We start from the raw sequence: 24,624 nt of genomic DNA, 5'->3' as shown, positions 1-24,624 counted from the left end.
GCAGGTAGAGGTTATTGATATTGAGACTGGAGAGTAGAAATAGTGTGTGAGAAAGCGAGAAAGAAGGGAAGAGCAGGTCACAGATTCCTAAAGAGGGAGTTTTTGTGTATGCAGAAGACACCCTAAGAAGAGGTGCCATGGAAGAGAATGATGTACAACCTCCCACCCAGGACACTGTCCATCTTTGAGAGTTAGCTAAAGTAAGGCAAACACAACTAAGAGGGGTGACTGAGTGCAGGCTGTAGACCGGTCCGCGAAGGCCAGGAGCAGTGGAAAGTGCAGTCATGCCCAGCTGCTACCCCAGCTCATGAAATATTAAGAACACAGCCCGGCACTGTCACTTGCAGCGGGAGTCTCCTACCAGCTATCACAGATAAGGATATATCTACGGGAGTAGCAGAGGTTCAAGACTGCACGGTACCCGCGAATAGTAGGAAGAGGAGAAGGAAGAAGATTGCAATCATGCCACAAACAAAGGTGTGTGCCAAAGATAACCACCACCTATAGAGTGTATACAATAAAACATAGGCATTGATGTATGCCAAAGATATCAACAACCAATACAGTGTTTTCAATAAAACTGTGCGACTACACCAAATAAAAAACTACTGTGTGCTCTCATATCTTAAAAATATAATGGCAAGAAACAACGTAGGGGTCTCCTGTATCACAAGCAGATCAAGCTACATACTTACCTACAAGCATCAATGTAGAACTAACCATACAATCCAAATAATAGAGTGGTAGACTAGGCGAAAAACAGAAATGATAAAAGGCTAGGTAAGCAAAGCCTCACATAAGGAAGGCAGGGAACCATAATGGCGGGAGGACAGCCAGTATGTACCTATGGTGAGCAGAAGGTCACCCAACCAGATAGATTCAGAAATTGGAAAGATATATGGCCAAGGTAGAGCAACTCCTCTTCAACTGCGAGAGGAATCCTGTAGACAAATGAAACACCGAAAAGGCCCAAGGTAGTTCTCTAATAAGACTAAGATAAGACAAAAGAACCATAGGTAAGAATAAATAAATAAATAAATAATGAAAATGGATGAAGGACTAATTATCTTTAGAACAAACAGTCCCACAGGACGATGAAACAGGTAGGAAAAGTAGAAAGACTAAGATCGCAAGAGGCATCAATAGTAACACCCTTTCAATGTTTAAAATATTATGTTATGGCTCTAATATAAATGCAGAGGAATCCCTCCCTTCCCATGAGCTGGGATACTTCAAACAACCAAAGAGTGACTCAGCTAATGTGATTAATAATGATTTTTTTCGTTTTTTTTTTACAGTCTGCACAGCTCAACTCAAGGGCAGGCTGTACCTACTGGCAACAAATAATAATAAAAAAGCAAAAATGAGGCAAAAAACTAAAAACTTACCATACCCACGTGAAAAGAAAAAACATTTTCTTTCAAAAGAACCGTCACTCACCACTAATTGGTGACATGCTTCATCATTGGGTTCCCGCTGGGGTGACCGAATGTCTCCCCAGCGTGCAGGTTACCCTAGCCGCTTGAGCTCATGTAGCGCGAACACGCTTCTGAAACAGTGAGTGTTTTTAACTGGGCTATGATCTTCCATGTTTTTAATTAGTCGCTAAACTATGTTAACGACTTTTTTGAGGGGTGCGGGCATGAGCCCTTATCAGATCGAGGAAATAACGTACCAGGGGTAGATAAGGTTGTCTCCCTGGGACCTTTAAATACGATATGAAAAAAGTACATAATTCCGCTTTCCTGGAAGTAGCGGGAAAGTTTTACCCGGCACCACTAGTCTAAATGGCGCAAGGGACATGAGTACATCATGAGGCAAAAAACAACTGCCATATTACCGTACGGGAGCCTAATATGGTGAAGGGGAATATACATAGTATGACAATAAGGGTGAAACATGTTGCATGATAATAGACTTGTATTTGATAATACCTGTTAATAATGATATATGTTTTCAGGTTGTTAAATGTTGGTACGCTGTATCATGTCTGTTTTTTCCCTTGTTTCCCCCTCTTTTTACAGGAAACGGGCCCCAGAGAAGTCTGGTGAGCCTCCACAGGTAAAATCCGTGAGTAAATTGTTAATTTTTCACATTAAGACCCTCACGGTAGGGTGCACCTTAGCGCGTGCATACCACCGGAGGATCGCTTATAGGTCCTGGCGAATGCTGAGCAAATATGCTAAAAAAAAGCAGAAACATGTTGACCAATCACATAAGAGGACACGGGTTTCAATTAATAGAACCCTCAGTAGTCCACTTTTTTCACCGATTTTAACCCATTGCTGGTTGGCCTTTATTAAAATTTATACAGGTTACAACTACGCATTTTTTAATATCACACACAGTTTGGAATCACGTATTAGTTTTTTCACTGTTTGCACACAACACGAACCAGCTCCGCTGTAACCAGGCGTAGTAGCACGCTGGGGAGACATTCAGTCACCCCAGCGGGAACCCAATGATGAAGCATGTCACCAATTAGTGGTGAGTGAGGGTTCTTTTGAAAGAAAATGTTTTTTCTTTTCACGTGGGCATGGTAAGTTTTTTGCCTCATTTTTGCTTTTTTATTAATATTTCTTGCCAGTAGGTACAGCTTGCCCTTGAGTTGAGTTGTGCAGACTGTCCAAAAAAAAAAAAAAATTATTATTAATCACATTAGCTGAGTCACTCTTTGGTTGTTTGAAGTATTTGAAAATAGGGGTACAGGAGTGACTGTTATAACCCTAACTCTGTTCTTGTTTAGATTTTATACCTTAGACGAACACAGTGCTATGGGCAGCGGGGTAACCTTCGGCAACGGGCACAACGGAAAAAGTCTTTGATCTGACAGTAAACAAAGTTTATGGGAATCCACAATAAAACAAGCAACACGAAGGGTATGGAAGGGGAAGTGAGTGAGGGGATCGATGTCAACGAAGCTGGTGCTGCGCTGATCCCGGAAAACACATGCACTCAGAAAGTAAACTGAAAGAGTGTGTGAACCCAATAGAAAAAACCCTTTTGTGAAAGGATACCCATAGTAGACCAATACTCCAGGGGAGGACAAGACACAAGAAGGCGAGTTATAGAAAACAAACCATTGAGAAGCAAGCTTTTGAGAGACATGCTCTCCTTAATCAATCGGCAGTGAGGGGTGGAATTAAAAGCCACACAGTGAATACAGCAGATCTTTCAGACAGTGCATGCGCACAGCCTAAGCTCAACCAAAAAATATTTAAAATATTTTTCTAGCTGGTCCAATTCCCGAGACACAGTATCAGTATTTTAATCTGTACTCTGGTTTTCTACATAGGGCAGCTAGGCTTCCCACAGAGAGGAACCAGTTAACCTTTGATAATGATCTTTCTGTTAGAGACTATCTAACCACAAACACCTCACCTTTTGAATAATCCCCAGGTGTATGACTGGATCTGGAAACTTTTCCAGCAGCACCTCTTTGCGCCACTATGTGGCAAAGTGCGGCTCTGCGCTAATGTCTTCTGCTCAGGCAATGATGTGCGAAGCAGATATAGGCAGCACTCCCAGGCCCGATGTCAGTTCCTTTCTTCTGTGCCATCAGATGAGAGTTACCTCTGGTCTCTTCGAGATCTTTTTTTACCCAAATATTTGTGTGAAAGGGAAATAACACCTGTTAAGAAAAGAGGTTTTAAATCCAGTAATGACTGTCGCAATCAAATTTTTGTGAGGGATTCTCATTAGGTTTGCCTGTGGAGCCTGGGGTCGAGTCATGACTAAGGATTGCAGTGATGCGCAACAATGAACCTGAAGGCCATATGGCCCCTGGTGTGATAATTCACATTTCCCACCACCGGAAGACTTCATTGAGAACGGTCCAACTCCCCTTCGAAAAAATTGGAGCGACAGTCTTCCTGCAAAACCCGGCACGATTGAAAATAGTATATAAGGGCTCAACGAGAAGCTTCACAAGCGAAGTTCAGGCTGAGGATTATTTAAGAGAAATCTCAGAGACTAGGACAAGAAACTCAGGGAAATAGCTAAAAGTATAGAAAGGGAATGAAGAAAGAAATAGACAAGGCATAAAGCGGTGCAAATCAGTAACCAGACTAGAAATTTAAACGCTTGAAAGCATGGGGAATAATTAGAAGGGGTGGGGGGGGGGGGGGGGGAGAACATCAAAAGCTTGCGAATCACAATAGGATATAATATTTGACTATGCATAAAGGCTTAGGGAAATATTTAATCCCATAATTAACCCCACTCACACAAACCAAGCATACAGGGCCAGGCCACGGGGTCAGCTGAGGCGCTCTGGCCATACGGACGCCTACACCTGGGTACCCCGGGACCTAGGATGCCTCATTGGATGGTAAGGGGGGGTAGGCGGGGGGGTCCAAGGGTGGGATGAGGGGGAAGGGTAGGTGGGGGGGGGGGAGTAACTCCCGCGTCTACTGTCGGACCATAATCCACTAATATTAAACTTATTATGCACTCCGAATAGTCGTCCGATTACGACCTGGACATTTGAGAGGGCTTTATTGAAGAATGAAAACTACTGCCAACAAATGAGGGGGTGGATCCCGGGGTTTATAGTGGATAATCTGGGTAGTGCCCCTATAGCGATAGTGTGGGACGCCCTGAAGGCGGGCATAAGGGTTGAGACACTGCAATTCTCGCTTAGGTCAAACAGGGAAGGAAAACTTCGCATGGCAGCATTACAACATAATTTGGATAAAGCCGAGGAGGACTTGATCGTAGCAGCACAACAGGGCCAGGTGCTAGATAACGCTTTGGCTCAGGTAGCCGTCGCTAGAAATCTTATCTCCGAAATACTTGTGGAAAAAGCTATCATCAAAGCATCGATATATAAAAGAGAAAGTATATGAGCTAAGTTAACAGGTTGGGCACCAGCTGGCAGTGCGTACAAGAGAAGATACATCAGCTAGCACTATAAAAGATATTCAGGACCCCAGATTAGGCTTAAGATTGGAACCATCTGAAGTAAGAGCATTGTTTCAGAGATTCTATCAAGACCTATATACAGAACCTGCAGTGGGGCTGGGGGACCCTGATTTATATTTAGATGAATCCCAGGGACCATAATCGAGAAGGAAGATCAGGACATGCTGGATGAGTTACCTAACTGGGAAGAGATCCTCCTCTCTTTAAATTCGCTATCTAGTGGAAAGGCTGCAGGGCTGGACGGGATCCCGCCAGAGTTCCATATGAAATTTGTTGACCAATTAAAAACGATAATGATAGAACTATTTGTTCATATATTTCGGGGGGGGGGGGGGTTGACTCCACCCGCCTCATGGTCAGAAGCTAAGATTGTGGTTTTCCTGAAAAAGAATAAAAACCCTCTCGATTTAGGATCATACTGTCCTATTACCCTGATCAACGGGGACTCTAAAATGTATTCGAAACTCCTAGCAGCTAGACTTGCACCAAAAATAAACAAAGTAGTATCAAATTATCAGCATGGGTTTATACCGAGAAGGTCAACAACTGACCATGTACAACTGGTAATTTCACTATTCGATTATACGGAGTCAACGGTAGACCCTATGGCGCTTATCCTCCTTGACGCGGAGAAAACGTTTGATAGGGTCTTCTGGAGATTCTTATGGGCTGCAATGTCCCATTGTGGAATTACTAATAGATTCATCACGGCTACCCAAAGGCTATATGATAAGCCAAGTGCCAGAGTATTGGTTAATGGGCTCATGTCAGAGAATTTTACGATCTCGAGAGGGACTAGGCAGGGATGCCCTTGCTCCCCTCTTTTCGCGATATATATTGACCCATTCATTCGGTGGTTTGATAAGCTTGTATCAATACCACCTATTCAAATATGTAATCACAATACCAAAATTTTAGCATACGCCGATGATATCGCGCTTGTTACTAGAGACCCCAATATAGCCATGCCTGTGATAGAAGAAGAGGCACATCGGTTTGGGTTAGTGTCTGGCTACAAATTGAACTCCAGCAAAACCCTTATCGTTCTCAACAACAAAATTGTGATGAAAGACTCAAGAGTGACTGAGGAGGCCGTATATCTAGGTGTTAACATAAGTGCCAAAATACAAAATATCGTTGATAATAACTTGAACCCACTGATTTCACGAACTAAGAAAGAGTTGGCCCGACTGAATAATTTACAAATGACTATTGGTGGTCGATGTAATGTGATTAAGATGCTTTTTTTGCCCCGTTTTTTATATTTTTTCCGGACCATATGCCTAGAGTTTTCTCCCAAAATTTTTAGAACTATTGATTCCATGTTTTCAAGTTTTATCTGGGGATATAAGAAGCCCCGACGGGCCCTTAAACGGATTGTACTACCAAAGGAAAGAGGAGGTTTATCTCTACCTAACTTTAAACTTTACTATTGGGCCACCGTTTTGAAATATTGTGCTAAACTGATCTCTCATGACTATCAGTCAAGCGATCCAGACGCCTCAAGAAATTATACTAGGAGAAGAATGTGCTGGATGCTTTTGGCGGCACACCAACGATGGCTATTTTAAGAAAGTTAAGTTTAAAACTATCGCAGGGGTTTACAAAGTGTGGAGTAATGTGCGTAGGATCTTGGGGTTTGGGCGATATTCATATTAAACTCCCGTGAGCTTTAATAATGATCTACCCCAAATCTTCCAGGATAGCTGTATTAACAGATGGGTCTCGGCTGGAGTGGTGCAGCTGGGTTGTTTTTATGCACCAGGCGGCCTTAAGATGTTTGAAGATCTACATGTTGAATATAATATTAGCCACCAGGATTTTTTTAAGTTCTTGCAGGTCAGAGATTTTTTAGCAAAGAAAACCGGTGGGGGGTGGAATTTCCAGAATAATCAATTGATTGATAATCTTTGTAAAAAAACACACCCAGGATTGGGGAAATATATGAAACCCTGAATTCAGCTTTTCCAGATGATATGGACAGTCTTCTGTTTGGCATGTCAAGCTGGGAGTTCATACTACAATCCCTCGCCGGGCCTATGATTTAGCCCTAACATCGCTAATGTCCATAAAGCTACAATCACAATTCTACAAAACATTCTTTTCCTTGTATTATACACCGAAGAAAATCACCAAATGGGGGACAGGGAAGGGAACTACATGCCCGCGTTGGGCATTTTTCGGGGCTGACATTATACATATATTTGCTACTTGTAACACGCTCAATATTCTGATCAAAGATATATCTGAATTTTTATCAGAAGTATGCCAAATAAGAGTAGAAGTCTCAACCGAGGAAATTATGCTGGGTTTATCAAACTGTGGGCGGCAGACAAACATACAGGGATTGATTTTTGTGGCCATGGCAATACTCCGACTCTGTATTGCCTCAGCCTGGCAAGATCCTAATTCACCTGCCTTCCTACAATGGCGGGCTAGGCTACTTGCGACCTGCAGTCTCGAGGTTGCAATCTATAAAAACAAAGGCTCCAACAAAAGAATAAGGGGTATGCGGATCTGGGCACCGCTCTTGCAGTGGATTCAGAAACACACATAGGTTGTCATGTATTTATCATGATTTTGTCTTTGCCTCCGTATGTGTTTAACGAACTATAATGGATTAATTTCAGATCTATGAATGTAATAAGTCTTTTTTGTTTATGATATGATCTTGGTCTCAGGGGTGGGGTGGAGGGGGTTGTGCATATTAGGTAAAAATTGTGAATAAAAAGATTTTTTTTTTTTAAATGAGAACGGTCCAATTCCAAAAGGTAGTCTTGATCCCGATCCCAGTCTAGTAGTCGCAGAAGTAGTTCAGTGTTGTGCTCCAAATTGTTGAGTAAATCCAAGAAAAAAATCCTAACGGGACTCGACCCCTTCCCGCCACTCTTGTACTCCTGAGAAGGAGTCAAGGCGCCATCATTCTTCTAAGCCTTAAGGATACCAATGGTGGGTTCCCCCATATGCACCAGTTCCAGGAGAAATTATGCTGACTCAATCGCTGCCAGTGGATGAGATGCCCATTGTGTTCTCAGACTCAGTAGGTGGCACTACAACTCAGCAGAGGCCACCCCCAATTTCCACTGAACCTCAACTTGTGCTTGAAATCCTGCTGCCACAAGTAAGATCCCACACATTGCATTCCTTGTTTGACACCGATTCTGACAAAGACACTGAAACTGGTGGCAAAAGTGGCCAACAATACCAAAAAGCATCTTTCCTCTGATCAGGCTGCCTCACTGGGAAGATCTGCTGTTGCAGCAACGGGGCACCATTCTGGGCCTCTCCAATCTTCATGCCCAAGATTGTCCGGTGCCAGCTGAACACCTTGAACCATCCTCCAGCAGTGGGTGATGTCATCTAGGCAGCCTGGCGATCCTCGAAATAAAATCGTAATTGCCTGTTGTGGAGACAATTTTGCAGCTTGGTGCAGCATGCAGCAGATAAATCTTCTCTAGGAAAAGTTATCTGACATTTTGTTACTTGTTTAGTCCCTTACCTGGAAAGGCTTTGCTCAGAGCACAGTTAAAATGTATCTTTCTGACTTTTTGCAGTTGCCAGGTCAGTCCTCATTGTTTAAATCACCAGTTATGATGAGTTTTTTAAAGGCATACAACATCTGTTTCTTCCCCTCGCATGCCACAGTGAGACCATAACTTGATCCTCACATATCTAACGTGTACTTCCTTTGAGCAGCTTCACAGCTCTCCCTTGAGTCTTCTCACACTCAAGACAGTGTTACTCGTCGCCATAACATTAGCATGGCATTTCAGTGAGTTTCAAGCTCTCTGGGTCAAGTCACCGTACACCACCTTTTTCCCCCCCAGACACGCTTGTTCTGTAAACACGGGCATCCTTCTTGGTGAAAGTTGTAACACTGTTTCATGTCGGTCAAACCAGCACACCTCATGTGTTCTATACTCCGCCTCACCTCACTAAGCAGGCGAGAGACTATCGCTTGGCCCCGAAAAGAGTGCTGAGCTGTTACATCGATCAAACCAGAGAACACCAGGTGGATGATCAGCTCCTTGTAGGGATGGCTGGAGCAACAAAAGGCAAGTGTAGGGCAGAAGCAGCACATTGCCCACAGGATTGTGATCTTCATTAAACTCTGCTACGCATTAGTCAAGAACCAGCCTTAAAGACTTCGAATTCAATCCACTAGGGCCAAAGCTGCTACCAATGTGTTGGCACGCAGAGTTCCCGTCTTGGAAGGACACCTACGTAGCTGCCTGGAAGATATCCATACGTTCACAATGTACTACTGTCTGAGAGGGATATTTCACCTGCTCCGTCCTACAGACCTCATTGGTTTGAGTCCATTCACAGACCCATCTCCAAATAGGTACAGCTTTGGTGTCTATTCAAAAGGTGAGAAATCAGCAGTTAGAATTCTCTATCAGAAGAGCAACTTATTTACTCTTGGTAACACTCTTTCTGGTAGAGACTATCTAGCCACAGATTCCTCACCAACCCTTCCATCCTCGCTGTTCTGTGTATTGGACTCCATCCATTAATAAGATTTCAAATCTAGGAATCTGCAAACTGGTCATAACCAATTTGCTTTTGGGAGCTATGCATCTGGGGGTGCGGACAACTTTGAAAGCAACTGACTTAAGCGTGCAGGAGTGGTACCTATAGAGGCTCTGCACGTCATTTCTGGCAAAGAACTGCATCAGCCGCCAGCCGCACAGTGCCGCCTACCCACTTGCAGAGGTACTGAAGGATAAGAGCAGGTGAGGAGTCTATCAGAAAATTGCTTTGTTGGGAATTGTCACTGTAGGGAGATGATAAAATTAACTTTCCATGTGTCCTACTTTTAAATACCAGGGACCCTACCTTGTGGGCTCAAAGGTCTACATAGAGGGGACTTATTTATTTAAAAAGGGAAGGATTTCTCCTGTCAAAAAGGGCTTATTTCCTGGTCTTACTGCAGGGCTTACAGTGCAACAGCCAAGCTACAAAGGGTAGGCTGAAGTCATGTTTACCCTGCCACTGTAGTTGATACCATAATAGGATCCAGTCCAACAGTGGCCTTTAACTTCCAAGCCCTGGGTGCACCTTCTACGTCATGTACTAAGGACATGTAGGAAAACTAAATATGCCAATTGCAATAAGCCAATTCAACAGTATTTAAATCGGGGGCACAGGCCCTTTTACTCCTGGTTAGCAGGGGTAAATTGCAGAATTCTAAAGCCAGCGGAAATATAGGGTCCATTAAATGATGAAAAATCTGGAGTGACCATGCAAAAAAGGCAGATTTCCTACAAGACGTAAGTCTCCCTTCTTACGGACAACCAGGATTCAGTCCAGAAAGTAGTACTCTCCATCTGGAATGACCTCAGGGCACTAGGAGTCTCCTCACCATTCATACTGGACACTACGGACCACAAACCAGTGATGAAGGTCACAGTGTTGAATTGGATAAAAATCATACCTCAGTGACAGTGCAAACTGTGTTCTGCTTTCACTATTCACCTTTCAGTTAGGTACTGCCCAATAATCAATAATTGTCCGTCTTGACTTTATTGCACACCTGCCCCTACTCCCTGACCAGGTCTGCTCCTTCAAGCTTACCTATTACAACTATGCTGAAGAGACTCAGACCTGACTAAACCTTGGCCATTAAGTCCTTCCAATATGGATGAATGCCAGCTGGCAATAGACCAGTGGACTAATGAACCAGCTTATGTTCAACTACTGAAAAAGAAAACTCTTGTCTGACCTAGATTTCTTTGATAGTGTCCTACAATAGGCTCATACTCAAGGCAGATATATGGCACAACACTTAACCAGACTGATTATTCAAAAAAGACATTCACAAATATTTTGTACACTAAAGAAAATAAATGTATTTTTGAATAATCAGTCTGGTTAAGTGTTGTGCCATATACCACCTTGAGTATGAGCCTATTGGGGGCCACTGACAAAGAAATATAGGTCAGACAAGAGTTTTACTTTTCAGTAGTTGTTAATTCCCCCTTGCTCTTGGACCTCATAGTTTTCATAGGGGGTACCTTCCATCGTATGTTCAACTCCTTTAAAAAGAAAATTCTCACACTTGGAACATGGCAAAATTATAACCCCAAATCCACCTGACTTCAGGAATTAGGATGGGCATAAACAACTCAACGGTTCTTTCCTCAAACCTATATTAATAATTTAACCTAAGATGGTTTGCATATAATGAGAATGCCATGCTATATCTTCCCATACTGAGACATAGCACACAGGAGTCATAATCCTACAGCTCAAATGTAGTCATGCTTTGGTTATGCAATGTGCCTCTCTTTTGGACTTCTTATACAACCATTAGGCAACCTACGACTAAAGCAGAACAAAATATCCAGACAAGTCCTCAACCTGAGCAAACGGACCACAATATCCTGGCCCTCACAGCACTGAAATGTTTATCAGTAACACAAATAATTCATTTCAAAGACCTTAGCATCATACGCACACATGTTGATCCAATGGACAGGCCTTATTTTCTTACAACTGAAACAAAGGAGAACCTCAATCCAAAATGGGCTCAGATATTCCAAACCAAAATCAGATCCTTAGATGCAAACCTGACCTGCTTCTCATAATCTCCAATTTTCGCAAAACTGTATTATGCAAAACTATTATATGCAGCTCCACATTAAACTGTTGTCAAATGCCCCTGCTTTACATTTGGAGCACATCTCCCAGCTGTATATATACATACACACACACAAAACACATTCACACTTCAATAATAGGTGGTAAATCCATTTTGATGGATCACTTTTGGAAGCTAATGGTAGACTGTGCTATCAACATGGTCCCCAATATTCCTACCACATTTAAAAATCAACAAGGAGGGTTTCAGGAAATTATCAAGAGAAGTAAATATGCTCCAAATTCCGTGAATGATTTTCTTTAGAGGATTGATGGCTTGATTTAATTTGGTCAAAACAAAATCAATCTCTCTACAACTTTTGACTTTACTTTGTTTGGCAAGAAAATACCAAGCTCCTTGGCATGCATGCCTTTAAAAGGTGCTTGTGATAGCATTGTCCCTCCATCGCTAATCAGAATGTCAGATTCAGCACAACAAGTCCTCTCTCAACCTGCAGTTTTACAGCAGTCTAAGGAACTGTCTAAAATTGAAGGCTGACCCCTTATGTTATGTGGGAATGACTAAGCTACAGCGGATTTCTCCAGTAGCTTTACGGTGAAGCACAGTACGGAGTTTGCTCTAAGTACTATTAACATTTGGATACAAGAAGACAACAGTTGATACTCTGGTCCATTCTTAAGAGGTAATGGTTTCAGTGGCAGCGGAGCAAGAGATCTACATCCGGTGGAGTATGATCCATTACAGCATAGTGCCTTAAGTGTGGCAGCAGCGCCTGTCTATTTAATTTTATTTTTTTGGAAAAAAAATGTTATTGACAACACGAGAAAGAGAACAAAAAAATGACATTCATTTCAGCAAAGCACACAATTAAGCTCTACATCAATTACATATCCATACAGAGGTGCAATTTACTACATTTCAAAAGCACTCGGCCATTCAAAAAATGTATAATAAACAAAAATAAAATCAGTCACATTTCTGCCTTAACGGTATTTAAACCTTATAGTCAGTTAGGCACAAAGGAAGGGTTATAGTGAAAATAATATTTAGATAGAAGTTCCCCAAATTTTATCTCGTTTCATCATAGATCGTACTCCCCTAGTTTTAGCTAATGCTAACTCCATGGTACAAATTTCATTCACCAGTATCCACCATTCCATTACATGTGGAGGTTTCAAAGAAATCGAGGCCCTTGCGATGGTCAATCTGGCACACGCAAATAAAATAGTAATTAAATCGTTTTGTGGACAGTTTAATGATTAAATGACTAGCAGGACCATAGTTGCTGAGAGGGGAGAAAAGATGATCTGTTTCTGATTGAGAACATTTTCCAGTCCGATCCAAAACTCGGACAATGCGGGGCATGTAAAAAACATGTGTTCCAAATCTGTCGCCCCTAGATCGCATTTAGAACGATCACTTACTGGGCCATTCAGACACCAATTTGCTATTCTTTGCGGGGTGTAGTACAAAAAGCATATAGTTTTATATAATTGAAGTCTTAAACTAGAAGACTGTACCACTCGGTTAATACTACATAGTGAGGTAGCAATCTGATTAGATATTATATTAATGCCTAATTTAGTAGTCCATTTTGTGGCAAGTTTCGTACAGTCGTCAGCCTTATATTGATTAAGGCATTTGTAGCCCTCACTAATTAATGATTTAATCTTTTCGGAATAAAGACAGGTCCAAATGTCCGAGTCGCTAACTTCCCTCACCTTAATATTACTAACTAAAAAACTCCTGTATTTGTATGTATTTAAACCGCATAGAGTCATTCAAATTATAAAGAAGCTTGAGTGTTGCAAAGTCCAAGAACCCATCAGGACCATATAAGTCACCTAGAGTGTTAATTCCAAAACTGGCTGGTCCCCGCACCGTCGCTAAAGATTTCAGGAAGTCCCGGATTGCCCCAGAGTGGTAATGTAGAATGATGAAAAGAAGTTTTACTAATGGTCAGAATCAGATTCCATATTTGAATTGTCACCCCTAGCAGTCTTAAACTTGACCCTTTTAAAATAATTAGGGTCGTTGACTCTTGCCAAGAATTGATTACAATCTGTGCCCAACATTATATAAGTTCTTATAATAACTAACAAATTGTTCCAATATCTGTGCCGGATGATTATATACAGTATTATTTGGTCCTTTAATTGCCTTGATTACTGTGTTAGCCTTCTTGTCAGCAACTTTATATGCTAAAATCTTCCCGACTTTATCACCACTCTCGTATTGAGACAAGTGGTATTTATGAAGTTTAACACAATTTATCTCTTAATATGTTTTTCGTAGCGGATTGTAAGCTCACTAGTTTAAGTCTAATTTCCATGCTGTTTTGCCATCCCCCACTAAGAGCTTCTGCCAGATGATTTTCAGTTAGCAAAATGTTAGATGTCATATCCTTAATCTCTTTTCTGCGTTCTAAATTTTGTCTCAAAATGTACTGTTGAGCAAAGCCCCTTACACTAGCCTTACAGGCATCCCAAACAAATATAAGTAGTGTAGAATTAAAATTGATTTTAATGAATTTATTAATATGTTCTTTAAGTTGTGAAATGAATAAGATCTTTTAAGAGATATCTAGGGAATGTAAACAGCCTTGGCCCTTGCTTCTTGAGTGTAATATTAAGATCGAAAAGAATAGGGTTATGGTCTGAGGTGATTCTTGGGAATATTTCTATATTGCTGAAGTCTAGAGTCTTATCCGCTGCCCAGACCATATCTATTTGTGAGCATAATTTATGGGGCGCTGAACCGCCAAGCATCTTTTAGATTATGTAAACGGCTTAATTCTAATATTGCAGCTCGTGTCTTACGCATTCGTTGGAAGGCACCCCGCCTGGTAGTATCTACAACATAATTCATCACGCAGTTAAAATCCCCCATTACTACCAGCTCTCCCTCCCAATCCAATTGCTCAACATTTAATCGATCAAACATGGATGGTTCGTCAATATTAGGAACATATATAACACAAAATACATACTTAAAATTTCCCAAATCTATTTGAGCAATTGCCCATCTTCCCCCTTTATCAGCAGCCGTACGTGTCATTTTTAGCTCTTAGATACTTCTGTTTCAAGATAGCAACCCCTCTGATGGAAGCATTCAAAGTAGAACATACTATAGGTTCATAGCCTAGTTGCCCTAATAATTTCCTATCCTTATAACAAATGTGAGTTTCTGATTTATTTTTATTTATTTTTTTTAAGTTTTATATAGCGCGAACAAGATCTTTGCAGATATCAGAGCGCTTTACAGAAACAGTAGGTAGGATAAACAAGACTCTTAAATCAATATGAGATTCCGTAGACAGTGAGATGCAAAAATAGGGTATCAATCATACAAGAGTATACAGAGTAATAATCAAGAAACAATAATATGGAAGCAGTATAATGTCTAAACGGATAAGATTATAGCACCCCAGAGGGTGAGTAAACACAATGTTGAAAGCAAAGTAGTAGTCAGTAGTGGGTGCGTTGCAGGTTATTGAGGCACTCAAGTCCTAGTGTACGACCCAATAAACAAGTTGGAAATCAATAGTATAGCATCCGTGCAATGAATTAGATCCAGAAGCAGACAAAAAATGGACTGACATAGATAAGTATTCAGACAGCCGATAATGTGGGAGCCAAATACTGTCATTGTTCCAGTATCAATAGTGTTCAGGTGTATTTAGCCATAAGGATGGCCTTCACCTCTTTCTTGAAGAGTATAGTGGACGGGATAAGCCTGGTTTCTGGTGGGAGTGCATTCCAGATCCTAGGTGCCATTCCAGAGAAGGAGCGTTTGTATGTTTTTTCCTTCCGGAATCTCCGTGGTTTCAGGAGGAGAGTGTTTGTGCTTCTGTTGGATCTTGAGCCTCCTGATATGGTCAGCTTATGAGAGAGGTAGTTGGGTGCCTTGTGGTGTATGGCCGAGTGTGTCATACAGGCAATTTTCAACTGAATTCTGGCTTCAATAGGCAGCCAGTTCAGGGTTTTTAAGTCAGGGGATATATGCGAGTGTTTTCTTGAGCCAGTGATGAGTCTCGCGGCCGCGTTCAGGGAGGCTCTTAGGGGAGCCGTTGTTGTCAGGGGGAGCCCGCTGAGAGCCACAATTCCGTAGTCTATGCGAGGAATGACTAAGGCTTGTACCACAGTTTGGAAGTCCTTGGGTGGTAGGAAGGGTTTGAGTTTTCTCCGCGTGTTGATTTGGAAGTTGGCTCCTTTAGTTGCTATGCTAATATGCTGCTGCATGTCGAGATTGCAGTCCAGTGTGATGCCAAGGGATTTCACTGAGTCCACGATGGTGGGTTGGACATTGAGTGCGGTTAGATGATTGAGCCAGGTTTGGGTGATGGCCTTTTTCGCAGGAGGAGAGATCAGAAGGAACTCAGTTTTCAGAGCATTTAGTTTGAGGTGATTGTCGGCCAGCCAAGCTTGGGTGTCTCTTAGTGTGGCATTCAACAGTTTGATGTCTTCAGGGGATTGAAGCTTGAGGTAGAGCGGAGTGTCATCGGCGTACATATGGAAATGTACCTTAGAAGATTGAAGCAAGGTGGTGAGTAGTTCCATGACGAGGTTGAACAATGTGGGGGATAGGGAGGAACCTTGCGGGACGCCCAGTGTTACTGGCACAGGCGAGGACAGTGCATTGTTGATCTTGAACCTCTGAGAACGGTTGTGCAGAAAGGACGTGAACTGTTAGACCTGGCATCATTGGCATGAGTCTCTCCTCCATTTTTTCCGTTTGCCTCCTCTGTTTACGATGTTTTTGCTGGTATATGCTTTGGGCACTGTGCCACTGCTGATCAGTGCCACAGTGCAAGTGCTCCCTATGTGAAATTGCTGTATTGATTGACTTCCATGTTTGGCTTATTTGGTTTACTATCAGTCCCTAGTAGAGTGCACCAGGAGTGCCAGGGCTTGTAAATACAAATGCTGCTAGTGGGCTTGCAGCACATGTTGTGCCACCCACAAGAGCGGCCTAGTAAAAGTATGTCTGAAGGTCTGCCATTGCCAGACCACGTGCAGTCTGACTGCCACGAGGACTGCGCAAGTACACCTACTTGCCAGTCCCTAAACCTTCCCTTAACTTCATGTTAGTCACCCCTATGGTAGGCCCACGGGCAGGGTGCATTGTAAGCATAAGGTAGGACAAGCCTGACAAGGTTGGCATGTCCTAATAGTGAATTACAGCCATAGTCGTTTTTCACTATTGTAAGGTAACCTGCTCTCCATCAGTTAGAATGGGCTGCCAGGATTATTAATGCTATAATCCTAGCGGGCTCGGGGAGCATGGTGCAATGTCGAGTTTGGTATCCCTGAACTCAGGGTTTAATAACGCATCCGTTTGTGTGGATGGTTTTTGGACTCTGTGTTTGAAAATAGCACTTTTAGAAAGTAGCTATTTTCTTGTCTAACTGTCTACCGGTCTCTGCTGGTTCTGGTGTGTGTGTGACAGGAGCTGGGTGGCTCCAGAGAGTCTGAATGAGTCAGTGTGGGATGATAAAACTAGTTGGGGATTGTACATTCTAAGCTCTTCTTGTACTAAACGTCTCTTATTCTTACTGTTAAGGCCAGCAACATTCCAAAATAAACACATACATTTGATAAACATATTGCATTCCTCTGTTTTGTTAAATACAAAAAATACTTTCATAATCGCCTTCAATAAGCCTAAATCTCATGTTGTCATTTTTCTCCTTTTATACCCCACCCTTGAAGGCAACCCTCCCCTGCTCCCACCCCTCCTACCCCCAACCCTTGTACCTAAGGAGAACCACCCCTGTATTCCCTGCTGCTGCTGTAAGGGCAGCCTAGCAGAGAGGCAGCATCGCCGCCCCCCCCCCCCTGCACCTCCTAACCACAGAACCAAAAGGAGAACATTGGATATCGAGAGAATAATTTACATTAATAATTTCAATTCATTCTAGTTTATTTCTGAAACAAAAAGAGATTGAGGAAAGAAAAAAAAGGAGTAAAATATATTAAAGCAAGGAGCCTAAGTCGCTGGTCCCTGAGAAGAAGATACCATACCAGCCCTTATACCCTAGAAGAAAAAAGGCCAAATTGTGCTATATCATTATAAGGTTCATATAAGCCTCGCAATTCTTAATACAGAATTAATATTCTCTCCCCATAGTATGTATTAACCAGATTTAGAGCCAAACTTAGAAAGAGCCGCCTCTGCTTCTTTAACATCAATAAAAGAATATGTGTGACCATCCTTGATCACTTTGAGGCGGGCTGGTTCTTGAAGAAACGCCTGTCCACCCCAGTGATTTAAAAGGATCAATAAGCTGGCGCAATTTCCACCGTCTTTCCATTGTGGCCTTACTCAGATCAGATCTTACAAAAAAAGTAATGTTCTCTATTATTACGGGGGCGTTAGACAAGCTGTATCCCTCAAAGCTAGACCTAAGTAAAAATTGCCAAAATAAATCAAAAGGGGACGGGAAATTTACTCTCTCTGTTTCTGTGTATTATTGGACGTCTGTGCACTCTTTGAAGCTGAGAATCCCAGTCCCAATCTGCCGGATCTGGAAAGGCTTTCTGAAATAATTTAACCATGTATGCTCGCGGATCTGCTCCCTCTGATCCTTCAGGTATGCCAAAGAGTCTAAGATTTTGCCTCCTTTGGCGATTCTCCAGGTCTTCTATCTTATTCTATAAATTTGTGATCTCTATATCATGTTGGGTAGTAGACATCTCTGTACGAGCAGATAATTCCTCAACATCCACCACCCTTTGTTGGAGTTCTTCTAATTCTTGCGCAATCCCACCAAGTTTGTTGGTCACTTCCGATAGAGAATTCTGCATCTTACTATTATCCTCTCTTAACTGCAGGAAATGTTGTTGAGCTTCTTGTCGATTCTCCGTTAATATTTTTAATATCAAATCTAATGAAGAGTGATTGACCTCTTGGTTTTCTTTAGTCAATAAGGTCGACACATCACAGCTGTTGACAGCATTAACATTATCATCATTATTGTCATTGTCTCGGCTTGCTGCTATGGCATCCATTGAAGTTGTACGTTGGGTTTCACCACCTGTTACAATTGTTTCTGCTGTTATAGCTGTTATTGCTGCAGTATCCGTTGTAACAATTCAAATTCAGAGAGTATCTCAGACTTATTCGGAGAACTTGGCAAATATTGTATTGTGGATACTGTCTACAAAGCACCTAAGGTAGAGGGGGTGATTCGTGACCATTGTTGCGCTAGTGTCTTTCGAGTACTCCCCTTAGACTGGGCTACTGCCAGATAAGCGTAATACCATATTCTTTATCCCTCCTTTTGCCTGAATCCATTTACGTAAGGGGCTTTCTTCGTTAATAGGCCTCCCCCGTGTGTTTGAAGTAGAGATAGAGCTGGAGAAAGCAGCTGCGCTGGATCCTTTTCCCTTCTTTGATTTATTCTTTGCTTTTGACTTCCCCTTTGTTGTTTTATTGCGTTTGCGGGGGAGTGAGATAGATCATCAGCTTCCTCTGCTAATTCCTCAATCATCATTTGAGCCCTCCAAGTTTACATCCGAAAAAGTCCCTGTTTGATCAGTTTCTTGTGAGGGTAGCCCGCAGGTTTCCATTGTGTTAGAATCTGCTGCAATTATCCCCATATTCATCTCATCGGCAATGGTTATGTCTTTTTCACCACATATATTGTGACTGGACTGCACCTTTAATGTTGGATCCGTGTCCAAACAAGCCTGATTAGATCCTTTAGACCCGGTGGACATAGCCGACTTAGCATTAATGTCTTTATGAGTCACATTATCTTGTAAACCATCTGCTTTTGGGGTCTATGCTATGTCTTTCTTAGGGATAGCAGCGGTACTCCGGGTCATATCGCAAGAGCCTTCTGAATTTAACATCTGTACAATATCGCCTTTCATAATAGAAACAATGTTTCCTGAGTCATCTTTAACATTCTGAGTTTTATCTAATACCGTGAATAGTGGAGCGTGGATCAATTTCTTACCGCTCTGCTGTTTCAGCTTCCCGGTGGCTACCTGAGAGGTATAGGTAAATGCCTCTCCCTTCGCCACCGTCACTGTTCCTCCAACGCCATCACTCCCATCTGTAAAATCCGGGTTCTCGGTCACGGCACATCTCCCAGCTCGTGTCAGACGAGGGGCATTTCGTGGCGCCATGAAAAGAGCTGCCGAGGGAATCAGCATCTCGTTTGTTTTTACCGTACTTGGTAGATAAGAAGCAGATACTGGAGCGGTCAGCGGAATAAGACCGGCACAGCCGAAACCCGAGCAACTGACCCACGAGCCTGCAGGTTGCCGAATTCTCAGAAGCCGAGCCGCCAACAGCCTCCAGCCTAATCGAGTGAACCTCAGCATTGAAGATTCCGCTTTTGTTACCGCTTTTTGAAAAAAAAAAAATAACTTTCCAGTCTCTTCATATAGTTTTCATAGCCTTCTGTGGTTTCCAATGTTTCTCCGTGAATCTGAAAAGGGGAGCAGGGAGCCTCCGATAACACTGCTACTCCGTGGCGTCCTCAGCCCGCCATCTTGGATTCACCCATATCCTGCATAGCACCTGTCTATTTAATAGGAGTCAAAATATGAGAGAGGTGAGCCTCGGGCAGCAAGGTGTGGGGAGGGAGCAGAAGACAATTGGGTTTGGGGCCAAAGCAATGGGAACTTACTGTGCTAGAGTGAGAAATTCAGAACCATAAATTATAATTCGTGATATATTACCCTAATAAAGTGCCTTCAAATCCTTAATGCTTGACTTTTCATATTTTTTAAATGTCAAAATTCTTTAAGTGGATGCTGCCTTAAGTCATTATGACACATTAATACGTGAATTTTTTTTTTTTACAACAAAGGGAAAAAAACTTAACAAAACCAGGCACAAAAGCTGGCCATATGTACTTTGCCATGGAAAAGATTCCATCACTGGTCAATAGTTAGAACTTCTAGAAATTCTAAATTTCACAGACCAACAGAATAGGTTATAACAGCATCTTTCAAGGTGTGAATAGGACGGCATATACCCATCAAACTGGATTGAGTACAGCTAAAGGACCATGACAACCCCCGAGACACACATATAGGAATTATTTTTCTCTCGTCTACCAGAACATCACAGAGCAGTAATAATTACATTACAGCTACAACATACAAAAGGCTCTTGTCCTCATCCCAACTAGAAGCCGCTCTCTGAAAAAAAAAACTTTTTAGAAGGAAAAAACCAAAAGCACACAAAAGCAGTAATAACTGCTCCTCAAAGCAACGCAGTGTAACCAATAACAAAAGATCTCAGAGTCAAGAAATTATATGAAAAGTCACATAAAATTCAACATTTGTTGCAACTGTAATCTTAGACCTCTCGAGGAGTGAATTCAAAATAATAAGATGCCTGCCAGAGAATTCCCCACTAGCAATTCTAGGGAGGCCTCGATTTGTGGTGTCATTGCATTCAAAGCTTTAAACTGTAGGGACTGAAAAAATATATATCCAAGGTGCAACTGCGACTTATGTACTACATCCTCCAAACTGATAATAAAACATCATGCATGTAAATAGAGAATACTTACGGAAGAAATCCTTTTTCACCAGGTTCTTGGCACACAGCACTGCAAAAAAAAAAATATCGAAATCAAATGTACAGTATAATTTAGAATACATTGACGTGAACTTCACAAGTGGCAGACACATACAAAGGATCAATGGCTGTTGCCTTCTACCTTATTCAAAACATCTTCCATAGTTGGAGAACATTTTTTTACCTCGGTAACGGTAATCTGCGTTAGGAGACCCTACAAGACAACACGTTTGGTGGAACGCAGATTTTATTTTTTATACTAATGGGCTCTCATCACTCGTTATTAAATTGGTTGATGTTTCATTATTGAATAAACTTATTTAGGGAAAAAGACTAAACAAAGTAGAATCCCTTTACTCAGACAGTAAAACTTCTAATTTGAGCTTCTAAACGTTGCCACTATTTGGTCACATATATCCAGGGAGGTGCAAGTAATTCTGTACACTCATGAAGCAACACATCTATGGAACACTGCAAGTCCATGAAAATAAAATTGAAAATGAGCAATAGCAGAAAGCTCTGATGAAAAAAATGGTACAGCTAGAATCTTGTGTGAACTAATTTGTTCCAGAAGATAAAATGGTTGAGAAAACAAAAATAGTTCATGTTAATAATACCAATTGTTTTTTATAAGTATAGAACCACACTTGGACGAACCAAAGAAAAAATAGTTACTAGTTAACGTGTAGCCTGAATAAACCCTCACCAAGTATTTGTATTAAAGGATTCAGATTTGTATTACCACGAAACATTATTATATCACAGAAGAAACGACAACGGGACACAATAGTCAGAGAATGCAATTACCTTTCAAAAGAGGAATAAAGTCTATTTATATATTCAGAACACTCGATTCTCAAATTAATGCTGTTTTCGACATGCAACAACAAATAGTCTGCATCGGTACAGCAATACACAAACAAAATAAAAACTAAAAAAAGTACCAAAAAGATGAATGCCACTAAAATACCCTTTATACGCAAGAAAAAGCTCTGCAACTAACCTCAGACTTTGAAGTAAAATATATGCTTTAAATAATTACACATTTTTCTTCTTGTTATCAGCTGTAACTTTATATACCCGTGTGACCACTAGCACTCCTATTTAATAGAGCAATTATATTTTATGACATTTCAAAATTTGGCATTTTCGTAAAAATAACAGCCAATCCAAGTATAAACTACATCACCAAACAGAGCTCTAGCCCTATTGGCACATGTTTCATTCAATCAACTGACATTCCTCCGACGATCTTCTAACTAACCCACCTCCTTAAGATGTGATCCCACAGTTAAACAGTCTCCCTTCTGTTCTTAGGCCACACCTAAAGACAGCTTTAGCGGTCTTTTGTGAAATGAACTATTATTGGCAATACCAATACTCACAGTGGTCTTTGTGTGAGCATACTCCTGATCCTTAGCTGGCTTTCTTGTCAATCTATTTTGCTTACATATTACTGAAGGATTTGCTTCCCCCTCTTCTGTTTGACTCTCCCCTGGAGTCTTTTCCCCATCCTTTTGACTGGGTGACTTTTATCCTTCCACTGCTTACAATCCAGGAACTACTACTCTCTTGCTTCTGGTACCACAAGGAAGTACATGTATTTTCTCGCTCTCTCCCCATAAGCTGCTTCCTCTCATGTACCGAGCTGTGTTTCTTTCCCAATTTGACTGATCCATTCTCTCCCACCCCTCATTGCTCACAGTGGCATCATCCCACTCTCTGGTGTTCCTTTGCTTCTCAACCCCGTTCATCCAGTGCTTCCAAGTCCCTGGAAGTTCCTTTTCTTTTTATATTTGTGGGTAGGGGGGCTGGAAGATGCAATCTCAAGTTCCTTTTTTGATAATGCCATTTATTTTTTTATTTTTGTTAAGTTATTGCTCCAAGAGGGGCGTCCACTATAACAGAGCAGTACATTTAAAGTAAAAGAAAGGTCTGCAGCAGTGCCAAACGACATGTGTACATGCATGGTACATCACACTAGGGCTGGCCGTTTTTGTTTTTTTCGTTTTTGGCTTGACCTGCACTTGTATATCTCTCAGGTGAGCAGGGAGGTTGTTTTCTCGGAGTCACAAAAGCATGTTTATTCTACATTATATGTATCCCTCCTTCACTGCTTCTATACCCTAAATGTTCTGTAGTCTCACATCAAGGATGATCAGGTTCTACAACAGATCATTACATTTCTATAGCACAAAAGACTTACAGTTTCACAGCTAAATCACAAACAAATGTTCCTTGCATAAATGTAGCAGCTTATGATCTGGTCTCGAATTCACCAGATGTCGATTACACAATTTTACACCTAGTGTGGCTAGAGTTTAGCCTCTGACAACGCTTTCAAGAATCACAGGCTCATAATTGTCTCCAAATACTATTATCTCATGGCAGCTTTGTCCAGACTAACATGTTTTTGATTAAAAGATACCAAAACAAATGCATTGCAGTACACATTTCAAAAAAATGCACTTGATTAAGAGGAGCCAATGGAGCCAGCCAACTTTGAAACATTAGAATTTATCTTAAGCAGTTTAAACATAATTCTTGCTGTCGCATTTTTTATTTTCTAAAACCGGTATGTGACTTTCTTTCAGAAACCAAACTAGTACAATCCCAAAACGGGGATGGCCACAGTGTTCTTTCATTGTCTTCCAGCAAAGGTTGAATTAATGCAAAAAAAAAAAAAATGTGATATTTCTTCATTGTTTAACCTGTGATTGCACAGAAATGGCAGGTCCCAGAAAAATTCAAAAGTGTTTACTTCAACGAACACTGGGGGTAAAAAAGTAAAGTATAAATGGCTAACCATCAATCTACAAATAGAAACTGACCATATGTGGGGACACAGGTGGCACGCAACATTCGGATGTACAAAACTTGACCCAGAGGGGGAAAAAAGCACTGGCAAAGGCAATAGGTTTCACATTTGAGAATGATTGGTTTTGCCAATGTTTTTATAAAAGATTTGGCGCAGCAATCACATCATTTTGTAGCCACATGCACCATACATGCCTACAAAATTACACAATTCTTTATTTATTAGCTAATTTTGTATTATAGATTCAGTAAATGAAAGAAAAACAAAAAGGAGCGCAAAGGCATGTTTTTCTAAAGCACGAGGTGGGGAACAACACAGAGCTTGGGTGGGAGAGATGGAAGCAACAATACAAAAGGCAAGGGCGAGAAAAAGCAACTGATGAGGAATCAATGGAGGAAGTTTAGGAGGGCAACATCATGGAGGAGGCAGGAGAAACACAAGTGTGACAAACAGCAGCATAGTCAACGTGGAAGGAACTACACGAGGGAGACAGCTGGAAAACACAGGCACCTGTAGTGCTAGAAAAGAAGACACTGAAAGCACGGAAGCCAACCAATCAAACGGGATGGCAATTAGGCAGTGCTTAAAGGGACAAACACATAATTGACAAGCTGCAGCATGACTAAGAAGCAGGCAAACGAGAGCTGCAGGCAAGCTAACCAATGGGTAGGTTCCAAACCCCTCCTATAAATTCTTGGTAAACCTACAATATATCTCGCAACAGACATCGCATGCA

At 41.5% G+C, this 24,624-nt stretch overlaps 1 protein-coding gene across 3 annotated transcripts in view; it reads right to left on the bottom strand.

Moving 5' to 3' along the window:
* The window catches only part of SMURF2 (SMAD specific E3 ubiquitin protein ligase 2), a 1,185,768-nt gene that overhangs the window by 931,259 nt on the left and 229,885 nt on the right, over positions 1-24,624 (bottom strand). For all 3 annotated transcript variants that reach the window (XM_078654335.1, XM_078654337.1, XM_078654336.1), the window contains one exon: positions 21,063-21,101. In XM_078654335.1, coding sequence (XP_078510461.1) covers positions 21,063-21,101 — 39 coding nt within the window. The remainder of the gene's footprint in view (positions 1-21,062; positions 21,102-24,624) is intronic.

This window comes from Lissotriton helveticus, chromosome 7, assembly GCF_964261635.1.
Source record: "Lissotriton helveticus chromosome 7, aLisHel1.1, whole genome shotgun sequence".
Classification (NCBI taxonomy): Eukaryota; Metazoa; Chordata; class Amphibia; order Caudata; family Salamandridae; genus Lissotriton; species Lissotriton helveticus.
The sequence above is the reverse complement of the archived record's forward strand: the minus strand, read 5'-3'. Positions and strand labels throughout refer to the sequence as shown.